The sequence below is a fragment of the Alligator sinensis genome, unplaced genomic scaffold (genome assembly GCF_000455745.1).
Source record: "Alligator sinensis unplaced genomic scaffold, ASM45574v1 scaffold121_1, whole genome shotgun sequence".
NCBI classification, from domain to species: Eukaryota; Metazoa; Chordata; order Crocodylia; family Alligatoridae; genus Alligator; species Alligator sinensis.
This window is the reverse complement of record NW_005841910.1, coordinates 3,152,133-3,178,519: the sequence shown is the minus strand read 5'-3', so window position 1 is coordinate 3,178,519 and position 26,387 is coordinate 3,152,133. Positions and strand designations below refer to the sequence as shown.

The 26,387-nt window shown below is 42.3% G+C and overlaps 1 protein-coding gene across 23 annotated transcripts in view; it reads right to left on the bottom strand.

Moving 5' to 3' along the window:
• The window catches only part of FOXP1 (forkhead box P1), a 421,654-nt gene that overhangs the window by 161,324 nt on the left and 233,943 nt on the right, over positions 1-26,387 (bottom strand). For 17 of the 23 annotated variants that reach the window (XR_003092859.1, XM_025197991.1, XM_025197998.1 and 14 more), the window contains one exon: positions 24,561-24,745. The exons of 2 other annotated variants lie outside the window; for them this stretch is intronic. Coding sequence is in view for 19 of the 21 variants with exons in the window: in XM_025197991.1 (XP_025053776.1) it covers positions 24,561-24,734 (174 nt within the window). In the remaining 2 variants the exon portion in view is untranslated. Of the gene's footprint in view, positions 1-8,025; positions 8,105-9,611; positions 9,776-23,399; positions 23,486-24,560; positions 24,746-26,387 lie in introns of those variants that run through there. 4 more of the 23 variants (XM_025198006.1, XM_025198009.1, XM_025198008.1 and 1 more) reach the window with 4 other exon arrangements.

The following is a 26,387-nucleotide window of genomic DNA, read 5'->3' as shown; positions in this document are numbered from 1 at the left end:
GACACCCTAGCTTGCTCATATTTGCTCCTTAGACAGGAGAACGGCTTAAGGGATATTTTTCTTCTCTACACTTTTAGCCACCAGAAAGGACGATTTTATTTTATCTGCCTTATTCATCATAGCTGGTAAAGAAGAACTTGTGTCTCATCCTCCTGCCGTCACCCTCTGTTCCTCCTTTTTGGATAGAAAAAGAAGGATCCTACGACCCCCAATTTAGCACTAGTAGCACAGGTGCCCTCCTGTAATCATTGCTCTGTTGACTCAGCCAAGTTTTATAGACTTTTTAAAGCACCGCATGTAGCTCTAGAGATCGAGGCTGTGTGTTACTGGTTTCTGCCTGTTAGACTTGTGCCTGTGAGATGCCAAATATCCTCTGAGACCAGCTCAGCACATATCAGAAGGCAGTTCAGCATCACAAATGACTGGGCCTTGGCTGAAATTAGCTTGTACTCTCCAGCTTCCATACTTACAGACCACAGTCGTCAGATCGTACAACTGTGCCTATCACCTCTGGGCAACTAATCAGAAATCACTTCAAGCACAGTAGGTGCGGGAGCCTGACAGAGATGTTGCTGCTATAACTCACTATGTAGGAAGCACAGTGACCGGTTGGTTAATAAAAGTAAATTGTGAGCAATTGAAATGGCACCAGAACAAAAAGGCCAAGTACTGTAACCTTCAGAAACCTATCCTCCAAAGCATGTTCAGCAGTGCAGGCTCTTGAAGGAGGTAATACCGACCTATATTCACAACGTCAAGTAGCATGACTTCCAGATGGTATCGACACCAAGATACCAGGACATGCTCCACGCAAAAAGACATGCTACACTGAAATCTATGAGTAGTCTTAAGATAGCCCTGGAGGTTCAGGTAGAAACTCACATTTGGTGAGCGTTCATACACAACCACCAAGTCTTCCTGAAACCTGAAACTGGAAAGGACCAGTTCCGCAGTCCAACTCAGACGGACACATGAACAGCACGGCACATTCAGCTGGACACTTGGTGCCCATTAGTCAACTCTGGGCACATGGCAGATCGTACAACTGCAGGCACACAATGCAACTTTGGGGATGACAAAGCTTACAAAAGACGTGATTCTCCTAAAATAGGCCATAATCAAACACTGCATGCTTGAAGTAGAGCACTTGGGAGAAATACATGAAATTACCATATCCAGAAGTCTTCCTGCTAATTCAAGTGGACCCATTTAGAAGGACGTGAAGGTAATGAGTGTAGCACAATCCATACACCGTGCAAATTCTGCACTTAGGCATTTTCTTCTATGCAATGATATGGCGTGGTCCAAAGTAGACATCAGTCAGTAACCTGGTCTCCCTTAGCAAACCACGAGGGAGATGCCTGAACCCTGCAGCTCTCCCTCCCTAGGCATCAGCTGAAGTCTTGCAGACAGCTTCTAGGAACACGTGCAAGTCTAGATTTTAGGTAGTATTACTGCTATGTAAACATGTCAGCTTAAATATTTTAGATTATTCTGAAAACCATTTGCCAGTCACAGCTAACAGCAAACTCCTCTGAATAAAGCCACCCCAACACCCAGTTCTGAGTTTGGGGCCAATCCCACATACCTTCCTCAGCCTAAGACTTAATTGTAGCATTGATGTCTCCTCTTCCAGGCACACAACAACTCTTGTGTTGTCGTGTAGCTGCGGCCCTTAATGACGTGGATTAGCAGGGTTGAGGATTTAGCTTCCAGTTGTAAGGGTTTTCTTTGGAGCTCATCGTGCTAGCATCTCCGCACAGCTTAATCCTGGAATCCGGTTCTATTCCATAGGTAAAAAACGTGGCTAAAGCTGAGATTTTTAACAGGCCTTAGGAACTCATCTTTCCATGCAAGTCACAGAGCACAGGACATCTAACTCTCTGAGTCTCAGCCAACTTCCTCTCTCTACCAGAAAAGGATCCATGCTCCGAGTCTCCTGGGATGACTAACTAGCACAAAAAACAACTAGGAGTTTTAGCCTGAATAAAGCTATGGGATTGGACCCATCGTTCCTAAGGGGACAAAATCCTCTCTTAAGGTATTTTATCTAGACGTTTTAAAAAAAAAACAAAACAAACAAACCTTTTCAAGGTTTCCTCTAGAAAAATTAAAAATCAATAAATCAAAGCTGCCGACAGTGTTGATTCCCACTGCCAAACATTTTTGTTAATACAAACCAAACTAAACAACCAAGTGTCTCAGTGCTGCGCTGCACTTCTAAGCTATTTCTCTTAGCAGTGAGGCGCCTCTGCCAAAAGTGCTGTTCAACTAGCCAAGAAAATGCAGGGCAAATTTAGGGTCCTGCCCAGCAGTCCCTGCACAGGCTCCCAGTGGCACCAGTGGAATGACCGGCTTCTGCTCCCAATAAATGCAACAGGGATGATGTCCCAAACCACTGAAGGAAGAGATGCTTTGAGAGCAATGTGTCCCTTAGAGAAACAGCCTGGCAGTAACCAAATATCACTAATGATAGCACCATAACAGGCATCCCTTTTGCCCTTCTATTTCATGTTGTTCGCATGAACTACTAGATATCACGGCCGAAGCACGGCGAAGGAAAACTCTTAGGGATGATGATGAGCTAGTAGTTGCACACGCCACAAGTTGCCTACTGCCCATGTTTTCTAAGCGGAAGCACTGCTCTTCGAAACACTCCTTGCCATTCAAGCACCAACCCTGGCAGACGTTTTCTGTCCCCAAAATACCACTGCAGTGAAAAGGATAAAACTTCAGAGACACCTGTTTGTTTGCCCATGTTCCTGCTTTTAAGAAACTTGAGCCCCTTTTGAACCTTAAAAGTTGCCACACATTTTATTTCTTTGCACACCCCACCCAATTCAAAATTCAGCCTGAATTTCCGTGATGGAATAGGCAGGATCCTTCAGTGTGACACTCAGGATGCCCGGCACTCAAGTGTGTCAAAGTCCAAAATATCCTCCGTAACTCTAATCACCTTCACAGAACAGAATAAAATAATGCAGTGGCTTTACCTGCTAAGGGCCAAGGCACTCTGTTGCGACCGGCACAAAACCAATTGTCCCCCCCCAGGTAAAAAAATCTTGAGTCTGATTCACCTTTGCATGAGTTCAGCATAAAGCTGGTCCAACTCCACGGGCTGATCGGAGGCATTACTCCAGTACCGGACTGAAAAACACCGGCCATGAGTCAGGCACACTGCAAACATACCAAAATTAATGCAATTTTCCCTTTTGTTCACGTATGAACACACAGAAAGACTTCTCTTTTTCGGTAAGTTCCTGGCTATCATTCTGAAATGTATATATTCCCATCATGCCTCGGTGTTTTTCAGCCCCATGATGCCCTCACTTTTGATTGTGTAGATGAAGTTGAAGTGCACAGGGTATTTACTGATCCAGTTATCTTGTTCTGTGACAGGCAGAATCAATCAATCAAGAGGCCAGCTTTATGCTTAAGTATTCCAGGCACATCTCCGCACTTCAGGATACGAGATCACAGTGTTATCCAGCCAAATTTGATCAACAAATGCAGTTCCCCTGTGCCACAGCAATCTCAGATGAAGATGTTATTATGTGGAACTGAGCAAAGTGATAAAGACAGTACAGAAAAGGGAGGATAAGTCCAGCTGGACCTTTCTGACAGCCTCTATATACTGGGGATGCAATATCCCTTTCTGGAGGCTTATAAAAATTACCTTTATTTAACAAAAATAACACGTTCCCAAGGTAGCCATCACAAAATGCTCTCCACCCTCCCGATATTCGGGGATCTTCAACAAAGGAAACAATACATCATGCGGATTTCTAACAAATTCTTTAACCAGCTTTTTGCCCCGGCCAATACAGATAGGTAAAATTTTACATCGCACTGCCATGTCTCGTACTTGTACGTGCATCACTCCGATTAAGAAAAAGTGAGATCTGAGGGACAAATGCATATTTTCAGGACCAGTTTAAGCAACCTTAAAAATACGTGGGGCTTTTTTTTTCTTTTGCTGTAAACACGACAGTGGCAACAAGATACATGAGAGAGTGGATATGCCTAAGCGCGTCTCAAGGAGAGTCAACGCCATGCTTTTATTTTGCCAATAGCTTTTCACTTTGCTATTGCCCTACAGTTATTTTACATTATTTAATCCAAAATACCATCTTTTTGATTCTACCTTTCTTTGCATTTTAAATCTTTAATGGGAGCCTTTGGCAGTCCATGGGCACAATTATTAGATATCTGCAGAGAGAAATTGAAAAATTAATCATAGTTTCCATTTTATATTTCTGTACTACACATAAAAATTATCTGGTCTTAAAGCTGTATTCTATAGCCTTTCAACATGCACCCCCAACATGGCAAAGGAGAAGCAGGAATTAGTAAATCTTGCATTTAAATCTATGCAGCTATCACCTCTAAGACATCTTCAGAACATTGTGTTGTGTTTTCCAGTCAGAAATTTATTTGAAATCATTTTTTAATTAAAAGACATTTATTGGTCGAGCTTATGTTATGTACTGCCTAAAAACCAGGGTAAAAGTACCATAAACTAATCATCCTAATGATATTAAAATTGTTTATTACCCTTTTATGGGTTGTGCTACTTAAATTACAGTTTTTCACAACTGTATGCAAAATGTGCAACATAATCCTTATGCAGTTTATTATGGAAACCGATATATGCATTCATCTGACCTCTGTCTAAAAAAATCGCTCCTTAACCACAGGGGAAGAAAAAAAAAAGAAAAAAGAAACCCCCAACCCAAGTCGTCTATCAGCGTGCGAGCGGTATCAAAACTGCTAAATCTATTAACTTTGTTTTCCTTTCACTATTATTAAACTGGAAAAGCAAAATCCAACTGGAACATTATGCCGTTTGGGTTCCCTTGTCATCATGTTGGAAGTATGAGAAATGTATGTGCAATGGCCAAATGGCCAATAGACAAAACACCCACTCCGAGTGACGTACTGTTTTCCATACCGCTCAGACAAAATCAAAACAACAGAGCTGTTGCAAACAAAAACAAAATAACATTTCCCATAAGCATTCCAGACAGAGAAAGTTTACAGGAAAAGAAAGCTGGGAAAAGACCCAGAAAGAAGTGAGTGTTGCTACCTCTAGCCATAAAAGAGCACTTTTGCAGACATTGTAAATAGTCAGGCTAGGGGTTTTTTTGTTGTTTTTTTTTGTTCTTTGGGTTTTTTTTTTTGTTTTTTTTTTAAAGCACATAAATGCTAACGATTGAGTAAATGGCCTTTTTTTTGTTTGTTTGTTTCGTTTCCAGTTCAAAATTGACACCACTGGAGATGATTAAATTGCTGGCTGTGGAGTGTGATGTAAACCTGGCAGAAGTCCCTTGGCTGGAAGAGAGCAGCTCTAGATGTACAGCAGGGTGAAGGAGATGGGAACCTGCCCCCCCACACTTTGCATCCAAATGAGAAAGTTAAAACCGGCCGAGCACCAAGTTGCATTCAGAGCAGGCAGCGGGGGGAAAGCAGGAGTAGCAAGGAAGTAAAGCAAGGGGCATAAGCAAGGCGGGTATTTCAGTGCGGCATGTTCTCCTTGGACTCTTTCAGAACAAGTAAGGGGGTTTTGGGAAGGCGAAATAACACCTTGAAAAGGGGCGCGTCACCTTGGCGAAACCCGCTCACCTTTCTATAACTGTGTTAATGCATCTGCCGCCTGCAAGTTGCTGCATCGTGCATTTAGCTGAGCTACCTGACCATCAATCGAGGAAGCGCAGTGAATATCAACAGCTGCATTTTACTATTTCAGCTAGTCAGTTTACAGTGTCTCCATCACAGCGAATTCTTGTCAGCTGCACTCTCGCTAACACAATTCCTATGTTTTGCCTGGCAGTAAATGGACGCTTCTGCCCCAGCATCATCTAAACAACTCTGTTAACATTTGCCCCCGAGCGTCTCTCTCTTTGTCCAGTCCCTGTCTTCTAACAGATGTCATCCAAGTCTAATCAAGCATAAAATGGTCATAAATATTTCTTTCTGGTAGATTTCACATTCGCATTTCATGCAGGGACATGATATTTTTCTGCTACCTCCAGGGAGTACCTAATGCAAAAACCAGTTACTTACATTCAAGGCTCATGTTCCTTTAGTAAAATGCAGCACATGGTCTCAGTTCAAAGGCATAAAAAGGCACAAGACTTTATCTTCTTTTGTTTAACAGCACCCTGGGTTGTTTTTTTTTTTTTTAATACTGTGCACCACAGTTTACACCTAGATATTACATTGCCTCTTGTTTAATGTGAAAACCCAAAACCATGGAACGCCACATTTTGACTATCTGGCTGCTTTGAACGCAAGTGTTTCAGATTTTCATGCTCAAATACCTTAATTGCTGTCCAAAAGAGAGGGTTTTCTTCCCCCCCCCCCCCCCCCCCAGCTACTTAAATTAACTAACAAGCTATTTAAAGAATTCATGAGATAAGAAACGCACTTTTCTATTTTGGTTGATGTTATGCACAATTTTGCAACCCACTTCATTATATTTTGTTAAAACAATAACATAAATCTAGGGTATAAATGTACCGTTCATGCCTATTTAACAGTTGAAAAAGATAATCATGAGATAGAACCAATTTCCAGTACTTAAACTTTGATAATTCAGGGGAAACTACTTAGAGATAATCAATTCTGCCACCTTAATGAAAGAAACATCTGAGAAATCGTATTTATCTCTGGTACACTTGGTAAATAATGTCTCAGTCTGTAAAATAAAACTAACCTTAGCTTATTTTCAAAGCCATATGTCTATTTTTCCCTTTTCCCCTGTTATGTTTGTCAAAACAGAAATCTTATACAGCTATTTAAAGAGAACCACAAAACACTTAACGATATAGATCACAACAGTGAAGCTGTTTTTCCTCCTCCTCGGTTGAGCTTAATATTTGATTACTGTTAGTCAAATCAAGCTTTCAGGCAAATAATCTCCATTTTTTAAGTTAATGAGATGTGGTCATGTCGACAACAGCTTGCAGAAACTTTTAATTCTAATTCCTGCAGGCTGTGCTGGCCTCTTTTACAGCAACCACTGTATGAACGAGTCAAATTTGCCAAAATGGCTTATGTAGACAAGTGCACACTTTAAAGAGGCACTAATTAAAAATACCCACTGGTATCGTAATTTAAATACCATGAAAATACACTGTAAAAAGTAGCTCGGCTCCACTCCTATGGCTTTCCTTAGACCTCGTTTACTTTAACTAGATGATGTTTTGCTGCAGATGTATTCTCAACTCCAAACAATTTTTCATCTTGGAGGAATTTGGGATTTTGATATAATTACACAATTTATGTTAATATTTGTTTCACATAAGCTATTAAGCAAGCCCCCAGAACAAGTGCTAATTGAGAACGCTGCAAAGAACTATACTGCTGAAGTAAGCAGCAAATTTATACTGTTGATTTAGAGCACTATCTACAACTTCCCCCCTCATTACAGCTTGCTCTCTCTCTGCTATAAGGCTCCCAGCTATACCGAATCCCATTAAAGCACTTTTTCATAGCTGCTATTATCTACATTCAAACTGCCTTCCTTCCAAAAGAGAGAGAGAGAGAGAGAGAGAGAAAGAGGGAAAGAAAGAGAAAGGGTGGGGTGGAGCTTGGTATTATTCTCCATGCAAGTCCCTGGCTACAACTTCTCCAAAATTCTTTTGTCTTTTTGATTTTTTGGCAAGGAATTCAGGCGGCACAGCTGTCGTGCAACAAAAGCAGCCAGGAGACCAAAAAGAAAAAAAGAAAAAAAAAGTTGGTGCTGAAAGGGTTAAACCTATTTAAGGGGTTAAATATGCAATTACCGCTGCCTAAAACCAGAGAGACATATAGATAAATAGAAGAAATGAAGTCCCCAGGTTCCATTCAGAAGCCTTCATCACATTACTACCAGACAGAAAACTCTTTAAGTACCATTTTCAGATGTTAAATCATTGTTCGTGCAGCACATATTCGCACTATTCCTGGGGGAACAATATCTGAAGACAGCGTGCTAACAAATGCAATCCAGTAAACAGGCATTTTTCCTCTTGTTGTTAGTACCTTTGTGTTGCAGCTCCCAGCTCTGTCATCCATGCCTTCTCTCTGCTTTGAAGTTAAAGTACTGAATGAGCGTTGTCATCTATTATCCAGAGTGTGCATGTAGATTATAAATAAGAAATAAAAGTGACTTTCAGTACACTGCTTTTGCATTAGCAAGTTGCCTTCTCTGTTACCTCCTCTGTCCTTCATACTTTGCTACCAACATTATATTAAAAAACCTGACTTTAAGTGTTTCTTGTAGAATGAAAGGCATATGCTGGAAAATATGTACACAGCAGAGACAAAAAGTTTTATTGAAACAAACAAGTCCGGCAGTTTAAACAGGTTCACGGGTTCAGCTTCAATAGGTTGTTTAACCCTTATCTACAAATATCCTTCAGGCCTATTACATGCTAATTGGGTCCACCTCGTCATCTGCATGCTGGGTATTGACAAACAGAGCCTATAACTATTTATTACCCTGAAGTCTGCATGCAGAGAGAACCCTTTTGTAATGTTGATCAATTATTTATCGATATTTTCCAAATGTAATGATCTCATCAACATTTCTTTATATTAAAGCCTAGCATAAAATATTCTTCGTGTGAATACTAAGGCGGGTCAATTATTATTTCAATTGGCTGAGGTTACACCAGGTCAGATAACTTCTCTTCTCAACAAAAGCCCCGCTTTGTACATTAGAGGGACAGAAATGTTTCTGCTATCACTTGATAGAAGAGAGTTCACAAGCTACAATACTTTCTGCTCCCCGCTACCACGTTGGAAATCCTGCCTGACCCTAGTGACTGCACTACATTTCCAGGTGTTTACTGCAACAAATTTGTATTGCAGAACTTCTAAGAAATCAAGGGATTGATTTTAAAGTTAGATGCCTAAATGTCCCATTTTAGGCATCTAAGTGATCTTTGAAGTACCTCAATACAGATTTCAGTGCCTAACTATACCTGAAAATTAGACTAGAAGTAGTAAATGGTATACTTCAGGAAAACTACTAAGAAACGCCAGCAACAGTGTGCAAATGTATGCGAGCTCCCAGCTAAAACTTTTGGATATTGTTTTTGATCTATGCTACAGAAAGCCAATTGCAAGAGTAATAAACACAGATCTGGAAAAAAATACGCTCCTTTTAGATAGAATAGCAATTTTACATGGAAGAAATCCCCACTACCCACAGAAATGCATGTGGTAAGAAGGGAGTGAATAGAAAGATACTTCTGCACCCCCACTTCGCCCTACCTGCATCTTCGGCTCAACATTTCTTTTTATGTTAACTCTTGCACTACAAGCAAAATGTTACAGGCCACTAAAAATGTAACTGGAAGAAGGACTAGATGGGTTATCCTCTTAAAAGGGTGGTTGTGAGGCTAAAATATCAGTTTGGACTTCATTAAACTTCCCACGGGCCGCTTTCTTAGCTCTTCCTTTCTTTCAGCCAGCGGGGGCTGTGACCATGCCACGTCCGTGGATCCCACCCATGACACACGGCAGCCTCTTATCCTAACACAACTGTAGCTTGAACCCCTGCAGAGGAGCCCAAGGGGAACGGAGTAGCTGATTTCTAAAGGGTGTCACCTATCAGCTGTTACCAGAGCAAAGAGAGCAGCATGCGTGTCCTCTCTTTCCGGCCAGATGGTGTCATGGACAGCGTGTCGCTCGTACCACTCTTTTCCTTTTCGTCACAGTGCATCACTGCTCTACAGGAGGAAGGAGACAGGCCCAAGATGATTTCGTAGAGATGAAGAGACGACTGCTGAAGGTACGGACAATAAAAAGACAGCGGCTCTTTTGGTAATTGCAGGATGAAAATATAGGCAAAATGTAAAGGTAACAGGTGGATGCGATCCTAGTGATCCAAGCTCACAGCTGCTCTTTGAAGGCAGAAATGCTAGCAGAGATGTAGTCAAGTCCACATGCAGAGCAAACGACAGAGGTGCCATGCACCTGCCGAGGAGGCGTCCCGGTTGTACAAAGCCCTGACCTTCAAGACACTCACTGCAAACCCCTGTGTTGCTTCCCGCAAACATGGCAGATCCACGAGGTGAGGGCAGCCTTGGTGGATTTCTGATCATCAGAGATCCTGGAAGTTATTTCTGACCTGTAGGGTCTACAAGGGCCTTTTCAATGTGCTACCTGCCCGGAGGGAGCTACCATGGGACTGTTTGGTTGCATGGGGTCCTGGCATACTTTTACACCTGCCCCGGATTGCAGCAAGTGTCCTATTCCTAGGACTTGGGCACTGGGAGTGTTTCAGATGTAAGGATGCTGGGTGACACGTATACCAGGAAGCATGAACATATCTTAGTGTTGTTTCCAAGTTACTGGCATTTCAGACCCCATAACAGCTCTGGGATCATCCTCCCCTTCCTCCTTCAGAAACTCTGGCCTTCGAAGACCCAAACGCAATCGTCCGTCAGTTAACAGTCAAGGGGGGCAAGGCGTGGGAGTGGGGAGGAGAGGAAAACGTTTTCACTTTCCTCCCAGAAACAGGACTCATCTGTCAGCCATGGGCTACCGTGTCACTACGAAAAGCAGTGTCACGTTACAGTATGGCATGCCAGAGATTGCTTGAAAAGCTGGTGTGGTTTTGTTTAGACGCTGTGATGTTACGTGCCAAGAGCATGCTGCTTCTGGAGGTAATCCCTTGGCTCTTGTTGAGGATAAAACAAAGGAGGGAAGTTTAAGTTGGATATTAGAAAAAAGCTCTCTCGCTAGGAGGGTGGCGAAGCACTGGAACAGCCTACCTAGAAAGGCGGTGATATCTCCATCCTTGGACGTCTTTAAGGCCCAGCTCAAGAAAGCCCTGGCTGGAATGATGTAGCTGGGGCTGGTCCTGCTTTGAGCAGGAGGTTGGACGAGATGTGACCTCCTGAGGTCCTTTCCAACTTAATTTGCTATGATTTTGATTTTTTTTTTCTGTGTGGGAGAGGGGGAAGTTACAAGTGGCTACTTTTTCATGTGAAGAAAAGGATATAGTGTCTGGCACCAAGTTCATTATCCCAGTTGCCCTATGCAGAAAGTAGATGAGCAGTAATGGATTTATGGATCAGGACACAGGTGTGGTCAAGCACTATCTTCTTATGTTTTGCTTGTGCTGTCTTTCTCACTCAATTTATTATTTGCTTCAGCTACTGTTGCACAGGTTGTTGCTTCAGCTACTAGTAACACTACTAATATGCGTCTAGGTACCAACACTCAAAACCCCTGAGGCAGAATCAATCCAAGTTACGCAGTTTTCTGCAAGCGGCATAGTTTAGATCGGTAGCAAACAGAACAAACATTCACCCTCTGGCAGGAGGGGGGTAAATCTTAGACTGGGCTCTGCCATTTTTAAACCAGCCTACTTGTACCGAACTTCTGTTTTGTTATGGGTATAGACCAGTTTCCAATCACTTATACCAGTAAAAGTGTCATGTCTGTACTTGGCACGAGTGGCCTCCAGTGTCATACCCAGGAGACAATGTAGTGGTGATAGACAACAGCATCCTTCGACCTCAGGCATTTCGAAACATGGTGCCTCTCCCATATAATCTTATTTCTTGCAATGCAACTTCCAGGATATGGATGTGAAGAAGCAATCAATGGGCTGATAAATACATCTTCCAGACGGGTTTGCAAAGAGCGCTTGCCCAATTCTGCTATAAGCCATTCTCTAACTTAAGGCTCTGCAGAATATGCTCTTAGCTTTCACCTTTTACTGCTCTGCTATCCAACAGCTGTTTCCATAGCTGTCATACTCTCACCTTAAACAAGCATCGTGCAGATGTCTTGTCTTTCTGAATGACCGAGGCCTGGCAGAGAAAAGAATAGTGACGTAGAAATTACTGCAGTGTTACGGTCGTCACTACTGTGGGGTCTGGATACGCTTTATGCATTGAACGTCACGTGCTTTCTTCTGTCCTATGAAACTTTTCGTTTCATCCTAAATTTAAGGATTGTGGAGGATTTTGAAATGAGAATATAACCCAAGAAAGAGCCTAACGAGAAGAGGTAGATGGGACTGAACTACTCAGACTCACCAGCAAAGTCTGCAATGTAGTGGTTTGCCCATTTTTGTGCTTCGCCTGATGTGAGGTTAGAGATGGAAGTAACTATTTGATTTGAGCAAGACTTTGACAAGATAGCAGTTATTCAGACAAGCTTCATGGTGGGAGCTTATGGGGGGCCTCAGCCCCTCCAAGCCCCCCCTCAGATTTCAAACCCTGGGAAGAGGTGTTTATTGAGGCTAATGCTGTACTTCTGCAATAATCAAAAGATAAGATGAAATAAGAAATGGCTGGAATGGATCCAAAAGAAACAGGGAAGGTTATATAGGCTGTTTCCAGGAGTCATCATCATATGGTGTTCACTTGGGTCAAACTCGGGGTGGAGGGGCTAATTCATTTGCAGTAAAAAAGTGTTAAAAACTGGCAAGAAGTTCACAATTCCAAGAAATGTGGAATTTTGTATACTTAATAAGGGTGACTTTTGCTGCTATCAAGACACCTTACTGTAATTGCTCAGGAGTTTCTGGCTGAGTTGGGTGCATTTAGGTAACACAAGTTTTGATGCTTGCAGCTCTGATGACCAAGGGTGCTTTGCCCTTTGTGACCTATACATAACCAAGCAAAGGAACAACCCGCTGCTCTTTCTGAAGGACTCTGCTCAACAACAGGGGAGGGACAGGAAAATCAACAGGAATGCATACAGACAAGTATGGTATTGTGACCCTCCCTAACAGGCAAGAGGAAAGACCACGTGATGCCCGTTACGAAGTATCTTGAAATACAATTGCTCTTCAGTTCCCATCCCTCTCCCCCTCCTCCCAAGCTTTATGAAATAAATCTGGTCTACCCTAATTAAAGGATGAGAAACGATGATAGGAGAGACAGTCTATAGCAACCCTGGATTTGGGCTTGGAGACTGACTTCCTGTGGTTACCGCACTTGGTGAGGCTATCGATGTTCGCTAGCTATGGTCTACTGCAATCACGGAGCCTCTCAAAGTCAAAGCTGTCGAAGTCTTCCCCCAGATAAGGATATAAGCAGGAAAATCTACAGAAAAATATGTATTTTTCTGCCTGTAGCGGATGTACCCTACTGCCTGCAACAGCCTTCACGGGCCGTATCTTTAATTTATTATGCCTTGCAATTGTCCTTGTAATGAATGAGGAGACAGGTGATGAAGCAGGGGCACTAAAAAAAGAACACATGCAAAAAAAAGAAAGGAGCACCCTACCTTCTGAGCAAAGAAAATAATGTAAATAGAGCTAATCGCTGCTAAGCCCGTTTAATCTGATCTCTACACAAGTTAAAAGAAGGGAACCCAGTGCAAAAACACTTCAAACGGGCTCCGCGCTAATCAGTGGAATTTAGCGAATCATTTTTCATGAAAAATAAGGAGTCAGAAAATACTTTACACTCCAAATACTTTCCTGTTGTGAAAAGGGGTTCAAACATGCCGCATAACACTGAAAAAACATTCAAGGCAGTCCCTGGGCCTGCCAGTCAACGACAGCTGTTCTAGACACCCGGAGAAAGTTTACAGCGCAAGGCTTCACGTTGTGTGTACCTAAACACAACGGCAATAAAGGAAAACTTGTCAAACAGAAAATGGCCTGCTCTTAACTTGTCTATAAAACATCTACAGCAACCAGCATTTCTTGTACCTTGTTGAGTATTATGTTCAATAATATTAATAGGCTCGTATTTACCATATCTTAAAAGCTAACAATCCCATTGCCAGCACTAATTAAAAAGACAAGAAACTGAAAGGAAGCTGTAGATTATTTCTCCAATATGGATTCATGCCTAGATTTAATAAAACCCGCTCCAGTGTTATACCCTTACATTTGTTTCGAGAAGACTATAAAAGATAAGTTTACTTTTTTGTTGTTTATTGACTTGGAGGGATTTCTTTCCTTTTGGATCTGTAATGCAAGCTGAAAGCTATCGGAACAGGAAGACATTGGTTGTTTTGCCCTGCGTGCAGTAAGCTTCCTGTCATCGACTGGGTATGTTTCGGGTGGTGGGTGCGAATCGAAAAAGGGACGAAGCGGAGGTAGGGCGGCACAAAAGGTCACGTTTAATCCAAAAATGCATTTGACCGTCTGGGCAAAAATAAGGGTCCCTAAGCTAACCCCTGCTGAAGGGATGGGCAGGCGAATGTCAATGAGATGGGGATGGGCAAATAGAGCAACTCTGGCTTTGTTCTTAGCCTGCAGTTTTTGTGGACTCACTAAAAGGCTAAAGGCAAATTTCCATAAGTAAGCTGCAGGGCTATTCAGAAGGGCTGAAAGTTAGTGATGTGGACAGGAGACTGGATTCCTGGCTTCTATTTAGAGATCTGCAGCCCTTCTACAAGCTACTACAACTATGGCTTTGATTATGGAAAAAGAGAACCGTATGGCTGGACTTGATGATCTTCCAAGGTCCCTTCCAGCCCCAATGTCTATGAAATCTATGAAACCTGTAGGTATCTGGGTAAATCCTCTTTGCAGGACTCATGCCTGAAGTTGGGTGGCTGGAGCAGACGATGCCAACCCTTACCCTACATCACTTGCCCAGAGCAGAAGGGGGTATAAGGACTCGCATCACAGCAGATTTCCGCAGCAAACATAGCTCTGGGCCCTCCTGCTCAGCTTCCTGTGGCTAAGTACTGACCTAGTCAGTGTGTGCCGACTGCGTGGGCTCCATATATCCAACCTTTGCTTGGCAGATCGCAGCCTCCGCACTCAAGGATATAAAGGCTGGACTCTGGCCAAAGCTAAAATCTCAAGTAATTGAAAGATAAAAATCACAGCATCTACTTATGAGCACTTGGCTAACTCCAGCCACGTTCTCATTCGGCATGAGGCAAAAGGACCAGTGAGCCAACGTATTACAGTGCTGCTACCCAGACATCCCTAGAGCGGACTCTGATTTTGCTACATCCACAGAGTTTAATCGCAGGCAGGGCTGGTAACCATACCTGCTTTTCAAGTTGCCTAAACACTTTCCATTTTAACACCCTGCTCTCAGCCGTTTATAGCAACTTCTGCAGAGAGCCGTCGTTCTTGTACTTCCTAACATTTGAGGTTGGGATTTGGCAAACATAGATCACCTCCTTTTAATGACATTCTTTAGATGCAATACAAATTTCTGTAAAGATATTATCAGTACCTGATCCACTTCCTGGTAAGCTTCCTGACAGCCAAAAGTCCTGCCCCACCGTCCTGGGCCTACGAAACCAACAGCCCAACTCCTATTGAAGAATGGCCATGGGCAGCCTCTCGTCTCTGGGCTGTTCACCGATCCCTCCTTCCTTGCAAACCGAGCTTCCAAGGGAAATCTACAGTAAGCCTGCCTCCATCCCCTTCCTCACGCACACTTCCACCCCTCCGTTTTATGCAGGAGGATGCATTGGCAGGTAGTCATTAACATGTTACACAAGTGGGTACATAATGCGGTATAATGCAAAGCTGAAGATACACAACAGTTATCCCTCCACAGCGGAGGGGGTGATTTTCCTAGGGAAAGGGGCCATCGGAGGAGGATGCAATCTCCTGCAGAAGAACAACAAAAAGCCTTTGTGTTGCTCATGCCTCCTTTGGCGTCTATTTTAAGTGTGCAAGCCCTGCATACACGAGGGAATTGGGACTCTGTGATTTATTTTGTGTCTTCACTGGGGAAATGCCAGCCACCGACGCTCTGTAATACGCCCCTGTCACAACCCAAAGGGTGTGATTTTTGTTTTGTGTGCTTCGGCACTGCTAAATTGTCCCCGCTAAATTGCAGCTTCCTTGCATGGTGGAGTTTTCTGCTGCAAAAGAGAACCCCGGTGCAAGGGAGAATTTCCCGCCAATTTGAAGCTTTCTTTGCAGGGTGCATTTCTTTGTTGCAGCACAGAAATGCTCGTTGCAAAGAGTTCCCGCCATTTGTATGCTAATTCGAGTCCCATTATTGGCCAGTTCTAAATTATTCACACGTGGCGGCTAGTGGTTGGCTTTGTCAGCCACTTAACAGAGTGAGTGGTTTCCGCCCAAGTTGGAGGACTCCACGAACAAGGGAGGAGGAGACTTCACGCTGTGTGAAGATCTCTAAGCGCTGCGGATCCTTACAGACCCAGTGCATTTCAAGCAGAGCCTAGCAAACTTCGTGTGGATGAGTGAACAGGAGAACCCACGGAGCCTAGCAAACTTCGTGTGAGCCCTTACGACTGGCCTCAGAGCTCTTTTACCCGGGTTCGAGTCCTGCAGGTTTATTTTCCTGTTGCCGAAACCCTTTGTGACGTACCCTCGTGCCCTGCAGGTTCGAGTTTTGTTTTCTTTCCTGTTTGTAACCGCAACTCAAGCAAGTTTCCAGCCTGCACCGCTGCCATCTCGGTGTAAGTAAACAATCTTTTAAACTACCGTTACGCGTTTGTGCCTAATTCCAGCTCGACGGCCTTCCCTCTCCGACCCGGCGTGCCCGGGCTACTGGCCACAGCCCGCGTGCAGCGCGAAAAGGGCTCGGGTCGCTCCCGGCCCGCACAGCCCCATTCTAAGTTTTTGGTTGGGTGACATGTTTTTCGCAAGTGAATCACTGCATTTATGTAGAACTGAAAAAATGCGGTATTAAGGCTGAGTTTGGAAACAAAAATGCCCCCGAGTTCCTTATCTCAGTGAGCAAGCAATTGGAAACCAAAAGTTCTGGCTTTGTTGCTGATGAGGGATAATGTAAGACGCAAGCAAAAGATGCCAGGGTGACCCTCTGCCCACGCAGCTGTCGTGAGCAGCCAAGGATCTGAAATTTTATAAGAATTTCAACAGACAGCCTGCTTCCAAGAAAGCAAATACGAAAAGGGAAATACCACAGCGCCTTCGGTATCTGGTGGGGAGGAGCCAGCCTTCTTGCATTTGGACTGGCATGAGTTAGCAATGCCGTTCCACTACGGGTAATCTAATGCAAACAAATTCTAAGGAAAACTGAATTCAAGCATTTCAACTGCTCCTTTAACTCAGTCATCCCAATTTGAGCGTGCGCACGCAAAGAAGAGACGTTCCCCGCACTCCCACCCCGTGCCTGCACTTAATTTCCAGGTACAATTGAGTAGAGCCTGAAATCCCGCCTGAACTCTAACAAGTCTCATTCAATTAAAAGAGGCAGGCGTATAGACAAATATTGCATGTGGTAATAATGGCGTTTTTCATGTATTGCCCCCCAAGATTTGATCTGAAATAAAATCCTGGTTACTTCAGATTCCAGAGGCAAATGTGACCTTACTCTGTCTGCATCTCCAAATTTAAACCATTTGTGTGGCGTCCCTCCATTATCATCGGTAAAAAGAACAAAGTGCATCAGAGCACTTGCTTGCTTGCTTAGAAAGGTAAGCGGGCTCAAAAAGTGCATGCAGATCGGTCTGAAAGCCTTGCAGGTTTAATGAGAGGTTTGGTTTAATATGGCTACACAAAGGTTGAGACATGAGCGCTCACTTCAGAAGGCTTCTCTACATCAAAAATGAGCCATCCGTATACCTGCAAATGATGCCGGTGATGCCGGTGTAACATCCCAATAATGAATCTTTATAGTTGGGAGAAGAGACTCTGCCCTGCTAACACAACACTGGAACATCTTGCTACACAGCTGAAACAGCCTAACTCCATCCAGCACTAGCGGTCCTCTACTTTATGGATCATTATTTTTCACTAAGCCCTTCCCACCGAAAAAAAAAAAAAAAAAAAACCTTGGAGAAAAAAGCAAGAAATATGATTAAGAGTAAATTGAAAAGCCCAACTTTGTAATAAAGCTGGCACTTGCCCCAGGCTTCAGAAATATCCGAGACTCGACACTGACTTTACAGATACAATATATAGCTTTTATGGAAAAAAAATGAAATATTTGCACTATTTAAAATAGGTTACAAATACATTTTATGTTTTAAGATGTAGTCATTGGGGCTAACAAAATTCAGAAAGGAGCTGGTATAGCTAACTATGCTCTGATTACATGTGCCATCATAAATCCTGAAATTATTAAATTTCATTATTTGCTGATTTTTTTTTTATATGAAACCCTCTCGAAATTTAACTAACATTTATTATTCAGTTTACCACGGATGCTCTGCATTTAAAAACCCCATAAAATGTGCAAGCACTTCCCAATTTACAATTGATTGTATTTTTATGGAAGCAGGTGGCTTAGCTAATGTTGACTTACTTCTGGTTTGCTGTGAAGCAATGAAACTCTAAAAGAGAAAGAATATAACATACCCAAAAAAGAGGGCAAGTGAGAGCACTTGATTCTGGTCTTACCTGCATGTGTAAGTCTCACACATCTCCAATGAAATCAACAGCTACCACTGGTGTAAAATGATTTCCAGTAGCGGCAAAAATCAGTAGTTTTTTTTCAGTATCAGTAGGAAGGCAAAATCCTCGGTTCATAAGAAAGATAAAGAAGTGAAGGCTGCTCTGTGGGATCAGTTTTTCAAACGAGAGCAGCAGAGTCATTCAAAAGTAAAAACACAGTGTTTCCAAGCAAAAGTTAAGTTCATTCTGAAATCTCAACTTTCCACGAGGATCCTTGCTGCTCTGAAATCACTTAAGCCCCAATTTAGCTGGGTACTTAAGTACAGCACTAATTTTGCACACATGACCAGCCCCAATGACCTTAATGGGACTGCATGCACACTTAAATTTAGGCATGCATTGATATGCTTTGCAGTATGTGATGGCCACAATATAAGAGGAGTTCAATGTGAATTAAAAAAAAAAAACGACATTATACCTTACCAGGCACAATGCCATTTCAGATTTGCTATGTGACCAGCCAAAGGTTTGGCAGCACTGCTTGTTATACAACCTGGAAGTATAAAGATCAATGGAAGAGGAGTATCCTATAATGGTTTTTAATAACATCAGTCATTTGAAACGGACTTTTAATTTATATCCTACATCTACTGAATTTCCCTATCAGTGCAGACACATGCTAGATAACCACTTGAAAACATCCCTTTGTTCAGTTTGCCTGAACATACCTAACTGGTGAATGTATAACTTCTTTTTTTTTTTGCTTTGATGAGTAAGCACAAGCAAATACGACACGGAAGTCATACAAGGGGAGAGCGCGTATCTATAAAAGCAGCACAGGGCTGTCATTGGTGACTTTTCACATAAGATGCAAGGTTAGAAAAACAAGCTACCAAATGCATTTCAAAAGTCATGGTTCCTTGAAGAGTTCCTGTTACTGGACTTTGCTTCATTTTGTTGTCATGTATAAGCAAAAGATGGCCACGGTAAACCACGCACGAACAGATTTCCAAAGAGGACTTCGAAACTGAGACGTGCGCTTCTATCAGGTGGTTAGATGTCTTGCGTTCGGATCCGGTGCTTGTGTGAGCGTACACCCAGGGCACGTATGGACGCCCTGTTCAAAACTGAGCCCCACCGCCTAGCTAGCGCCGTTTCTAGGCACAAAGTAACACAAAAGCCAAAGAAATAGCAGCAAGTACAATCAAAGTGGCAGTTTCTCCTCATCCGTCCCCAGCGGGAGGCAATTTAAGGCCCGTTGAGGTCAATAAGTACTTACAACAAGGACCACGGTAGCAGAGAAGATGCCGAACGCTGCACGAATATTCTCAGCACGGTTCACTGACAAGCGAGCTAAAAACTGCATTATTAAGAAGAAATCATTGATTCACAAATCCAGGCAAGGTAGTCATCCCGTGTTAAAACTTATTTAATTTTGCCAGCGCTGCTTCATTCCTAAGCTCTCAGAGCCGCAGCTTTTCCACTGAAAAGCAAAAGACATTTTACGCACAATTTTCCCTCTACTAGAAAGAGGTATATTGTGCCCTTCAGTGAACATAAAATTGATATTATCATCCCTTAGTTTATATCTCACTACTTAACCTTCAGATTAAAAGTTATTAGATTTGAATGACTAAAAAGACATCGTGTCACCTTTCATTCAACGTTGGGAGCTCGGAGAACTTGGGGAAAAGGCCTGAGTGATAAAAACGCTAAGTTGCAATGTATGGAAAGTCTGTCTTTTTTAATTCCCAATGCTGAAAAGTAAAAGACTCTACAACTAGATTGATCTTTAATGAGGTTATTGTAATGGTGAATTACTAGTGTATTAAAATGCAAAAGCAGACACAATTCCAATGACTTGTAAGTCACTTAATCTATACTCTTAAATGGCTCTTTCAGTGAATACAGCAGTTTAATAATTACGCCTTGTATCTGTATCTTCCCAACAAAAATGACTCAACATGCACATTCCCTTAAAGTCTAACAAACAAATTTAGACTAACCCAGTTGTGTCAATACGAAACAAAGGCTTTATCTTAGATCTGGTTTAGTAGTTTTGTTATCTAGAGATAAGTCCTCTTCCTGATCAATGGGACCATAAAATTTCTGATGCAGTTTATAATCTACTTCCATGGTTTTTGTTTTTTTTTTTAAAGATGAAACTAATAGCAAGTGAGTATGGTTAAAAATATTTGACGGCATTATTCTCATTTGTATTATGATATGTATTGAATGATTTATGCTCCAATAAACCTTTTGAAACCTTCAATTTAGCCAAGTGAAGCAATCTCTGAATAATACAGCAAATAACCTATTTATCTCATATTTTCCTCCTTTGTTTGCCGTGGAGAATTTTGGTAAAACCAGGTATATTTAGCCTTCTTCAATCTTTACCTCTCAGCACCCATTGATCAAATCTACTACCAAGGGCCAAGATGTGATTTTCTCACACTGATAACACAGACGGTTTCACAGAAATCAATGACACCCTCATGTAGCAAAACACTACTGACGGCACACAAAAGACATCCGAAATTTGGCCTAACGTGTCTCATATAGGAGGTACATGATGCTTTGTCACTCTCATGCATATGAATAGGGTTTTATTTGCCAATATATTGGGGGTTTGTCTTCAGGTGGAGTAAAGATGTAAATGTAGGAAATGGGATACGCAGAAAATATGATACATCATCATCAAATTCTGCTCAGGGTGCAGGGAGGAAGGCCTCCTTGCCTTATTTTTGTGGACATAAGTCCAGCAAGTATTTTAATTAAACTCTTCAGATAGCTAAAAGTGACGCTTCATCATTACGGGATAGTTCGGTTCAAAGGCAAAGTGATGAAAAGAAACTTTCTTGCGTAAAGTGCAGGGCTGTATGTTAACTTCTTTCTTGTTTCGCTATGTACCACTTGCATTTTTATTGCTATTCTACTTTGTCATAAAAGCAGTCACCTTGTAACCCTTTTTATCAAGTAATCTATTCACTACCTAAAAGTACACTACACTCCATCAGGCAAGCTATAGGTTTACATTATACAAACATTCCAATTCTGCCTGTTCAGCACTGGTTGTCAATAAATGCAAGCAATTGCAAAACAGCAATGTGTGTTTTTTTCCTTAAGAGAACATTGATAGGAGCCTGCCAGTTTTGTAAAATAAACTCTTTGCAATCTCTGCAGCTACTCTGTCAACAATTTACTATTAAAGTCATACCTCCTAAAAGTTCAAAAGGACTTGGAATTAGACAAAAGATAGGGACTTGTTTTATACTCAGGAGGCCGTACTTGAAGTCAGGGTATCAAAGTGAAGTCTTCTGTGATGCAGAGACGCTTGTATTTCGACCGGCAGCGATGCAATATTTCAGGTCCTGCTGTGATATGCTGGAATGCAGCTTTACATTCTGCCCATTCATATTTTTACCTTTCTATTAACACATGGAGAAGCGACACTCGAGTGCGTGGCAGCAAGGATGCAAAGATTTCACAATAATTTACATTCGGTGTTTATGTGAGAGTAAGGATTTTTGTGGGCGATCTCTTTTATTGGATTAACTGCGTGGTTGGGATAGCTTTTGAATGCAAGGCAATCGTCCTTGGGTCCTTTATCCCAACCATGCAGTTGGTCCGATAAAAGATATCACCCACAAAAATCCTCGCTTCTCGCATCATTCCTGGAACATCACAGCCTTCCTCCTATCGCCTCACTCACCTCCAAAAAAACCCAAAGGATGTGTTTGTGTTGTGTAATCATGGAACAATTTTTGCAAAATCGGTCTTCAAATTCTAAAATCCAAACTCAAATTATTTCTCCACAACGTTGGAGAAACAGCATCTTTCTCTGCTCTACCATTATGTATCGCGGGAACTAACCAGCTTACCCATTGAGCAGCAAAGCTCAAACGACCCTCCGCTGGGTATTTTTCAAATGATACAAGTGCCAGGTAACGCAAGGAAAAGCTAAGACCGAAATGCTCATAAGAATTAGCTGTTCTATTCAACAGCCATTCATTTGTATTGAAGAAGTGTTTTCTAGTATGCATTCTGTTAAGTGACCTGAGAGCATATGTTGTATATGGAGAAACATCTAAACATTATGTTCTATGTTGTATGCGTATCTGTAAATGCTTGCATTAGCTGTCTGAAAACAACATTTTTCTTTCAGCATTGAAAAAATATTTCCACAACACAAAGACTGAGGCTTTATGATGTCAGTTCTGATTGTCCCTTGGATGTTGCGCTGCTTTTCTCAGGAAAGTGTTGTAAACTTTGTGAGCAACTTCCTTTTCAGAAAAGAAAACTCCGTAGAAAAGTTACTCATCCAAACAAATTAACGGCAGATTTCAAACAAGAAGCACAAACCTCCAGGCGCTTACAACCCTGGAAGAAAACATGTTAATTCAAAGCAATTACTCTGCTGACAAAGGAGACGCGGGCAATGGATAAGATCGAGCACAAATGGCAATCCGCTGAATTCAGTGAAACTGCCCGAAAATGTGACTTTCTCCGCTCGGTTTCAGCGGTGAGAGCAAAATGGAAGGAGCCTCTACCCAGCCGTTGTCGGCACCTTGCAGGGATGGGTCTGGAAGACCACGCGGGCCTCCCTTTGCAATGCACGACTGGCTCTCCTTAATTGCCCGAACGGGTAGCTGTTGAATGACACAACACATTACGCACGAGATGAAGGTGTTACCTCTCTCCAAAGTGACCCTCCGAACGATGCTAGGGAAGAGCTGACATCGGCAAAAGATGGCAGCCTCGGGCAGGTTAATATTTGGCGAGACAGAATAAACTCCCAAGTTCTATATTTATGGTTGACAAAATGCCATATTTTGACGGGGCTCTTTTGTGTGCATAGGCCAGTATATGCACAGGGGAGGGAGGGAACAGGACTGGAAAATTCCAGCCCGCTCGTATGAAAACACAGCGTAATTAACTCATTTTGATATGAAGCCTTTTAAAGAGAAGACCTTTGTGTTGAACATATTTTACTGTTCTAATTTTCTTCTACTGTCCTACATTAATCAAAGCTGTAACCCCTGTTGTCTTTGCACTACGAATCAGAATGTGCCCCTGGCGAAGAATGAGGGAAAAGTCAACAGGAATTAAGTTTCAGTGCAACTGTTTACTCAACTGTGGCCTGCAGTTATTGAAATTTTATCCGTGGTTTTGTGTGACTACTGCAGTAATGAATTCAGCATGGCTGTGATTTTCTCACTGATGGTATTCTCACTTCAAGTAAAAACCTGTAGGAAGAAAATGATTGAAACAACCAAAGTCTATTGCATTTAGTTTCATACATTTCTCAGGGTTGTTTAGTTATGGAAGCCTTCCGTCCCGCATCTGGCAAAATTGGCCGCTTGCTCTTTTTCAATCCTTCGGTTTGCTAGCTTTTCAACGGCAGGTTTTTCTTCGCCGCAAAAAATCTTCGCCGCAAAAAAAAAAAAACCTGCTGAACAGATCGCAGGGAACTTAAGAGGGTTTCACAGCTGCCGGTAGCTTATTTAAAAGGTTTCAAGCATGTGTGCTGCACTCCAGAAAGTGAGGGCTAGGCACAAACACATTCATGATTGCTCTGGTGCATCTTTTGTTCCAAACCACGGCAGCAATACATGGCAACAGTTTGCTCTACAATCTCCTCTGACTTTCCAAATGTTATCATCAAGGGGGGGATGGGGGGGAGGAGGAAGACAACACACACAGCATAGTTAGTTGTCTTAATAAACGTAGTTGCTTCTATCTAAAAATGTAATACTAAGGGCTGCAAAAATCCACAGTTCTGTCCCCGATTCTTCTACAGTAAAAATAGCACCGATATATGATAACTATTTATTTTTTTTCAGTCTTGCAGCCGTAGATACCTCAACAAACTTTTTTTTTTTTTTTTTGCTAATAGAAAACATTCTGTTGAGAGAGGTTGCTAGGTTATATTAAAATTTGTTGCAAAAACAAAACCCAGCATTAGTGAATTTTCCAACCAGTGACATATTTTGGAAAGTAGTTATTTGTATATAGTGGTTCGCCCAATCAGAGCCACCAGGCTCAACACATTCAGACAATAGAAGCAGGCTACGATCTTTGGAGCTTTCCAGCGAGTGCATGAAAAAGAGCGCCAGAACGAAGTATACATTTCCCCTCGCACTCGGGCTGAATTCGGCTAAAGGCTGCAGGGTACAAAATACCATGCACAGGTCCTCCCAAGCAGTTATCTGACTGGCAAATACCAAGGGTTTTTTTAAGGGTTAAATGCTTTATTTTTCTTTCAGTGGGGAAGGTGCAATAGATCTTACAGTACCTGCTGCTGTTGCTGAAGATGTGCTAAATCGGCCGCCCCAATCTCAACTGAAGGTGTCTCGCCGTTTGATCTCACTTCCCGTAAGCTGCACTCTATTAAATGGTTGCCACTGCTTGCTCCATTCTGAATGGTTGAACCGTTACTTTTTGTCTCAGTCCCAGATTCTTGCATCATGACTCAAAAACCTGAAATAATTTAGGGGAGGGCAACAGGGGGAGGGGGTGGGGGCGGAAAAATAAAAAAGCAGCTGTTAAAACAGTTGCTGTATATAAGGAGACATGCCCTGCTTTAAATCCTGCCAAACCTGTAAACATCTGTCATTTCCCTTCAAACGATTTATCTTTCATTAATGGTTCGTGCTACCAGTTTATGTTTGTTTATCTGTTGGTACGGCTAAAATTTTAGTCAGTTAAGTTCTGTTCTAAATATAGGGTTATTTGCTCAACATTTTTCCCTTAGAGGGAAGAAAAAAAAAAAAATGTTTTCAAACGAATACACAGAATCCATAATTAAATTTCTCTCGTTACATCTGGATGCTTTACTGCGAAACCCATGAGTCATTCTATGCAAAGGATTATGGACAGCATCAAAAACTTGATATACAGCAAGTGCGAGCGGAAAGGTGAAGCGACGCATTCGGCATTTCGGTTTTCATTCATACTGTGATCCTGTCAAATTAGTAACTTTTATTATTCGCCAGCACATGGAGGTAATTTAGGCTGAATCTGTGAGGTCCTGAGCGCCATCAATTGTCCCTGAAACAAGTCCTCTTCTTCTAAGATTCAGTCGGCTGCTCACAGGATCTGGTGCTTACTATTCCAGCTCTTTGCAATCTCTCTCTCTATGCACCTAGGCAATACCGCTCTACAGACACAATTAGCGGCATCATTTGCAACGAGCCATGTATCGGACTAATTTTGGCTTCCTGAAATATTCATCCAACATACCCAGGAACCAGGATCCGTGTACACATGCTTGCACGACTCAGAGATACTTGTGGAGTAATTGGCATGAACACAATTGCAGTCCGTGAGCTCTTCACTAACTATCCATTCATTTTGATCTTTTGCAACATGTTTTCATGGTTTACAGGTGGCCACCTAAAGAATACGGTTTTGTTTCCCCGCTCTGAATGGATGATAAATATGGGGTTTTTTTAAAAACAGGAAAATAAATAACAAACAAATGATGTTCTTTGAGAATAAAGACAAAGACAACTGAACAAATGACTATTTATGCTAGCATTCATCAAATTTTGGGGATTCCTGAATGTGTCTGTGAATAAACTGGTGACAGCAAGAATGTGTGTTAATAAGACTCCAAAAATAGCAACGATGTTGCCATATTTTACTTGTGAAACTACTGTTAATTCTCTTTTTGTGCAATTTAATGAGCTGTATTAGAAAGTATTCCAATCAGCTACCACCAGCTCCACAGAATTGAAATGTCATCAGTGATGTTCTGTCTCTTTTGATTCATCCTTCCTTCCTTCAGGGTCCCCAACCCTCTTATCCAAATGACCCAAATCACTTGTCCACAGTGACATCTGCTACGTGCCAGCAGCTACTGTCACCACGGTAAATGCTCGAGAGCAGCACTCCAGCGCGGTGCACGATCAGCTGGAGGGCGTGCGTTGTTCAGGCATGCCTCAAGCAGGGGTGGGAGCGCGAGACATTTCCTCCACTTCTCAGTAAAGGTTTCCAAAAGGAATCAGGAAGGAGAGCTTGTCCAGCTCCGACCAAAAGGGCTTGCCAAAGAAGTGTATGCCCAGTATGTGAGGGGGGGAATTACCAGTGCACTAGCTACTCCTACATGAAGCCTCTCTGG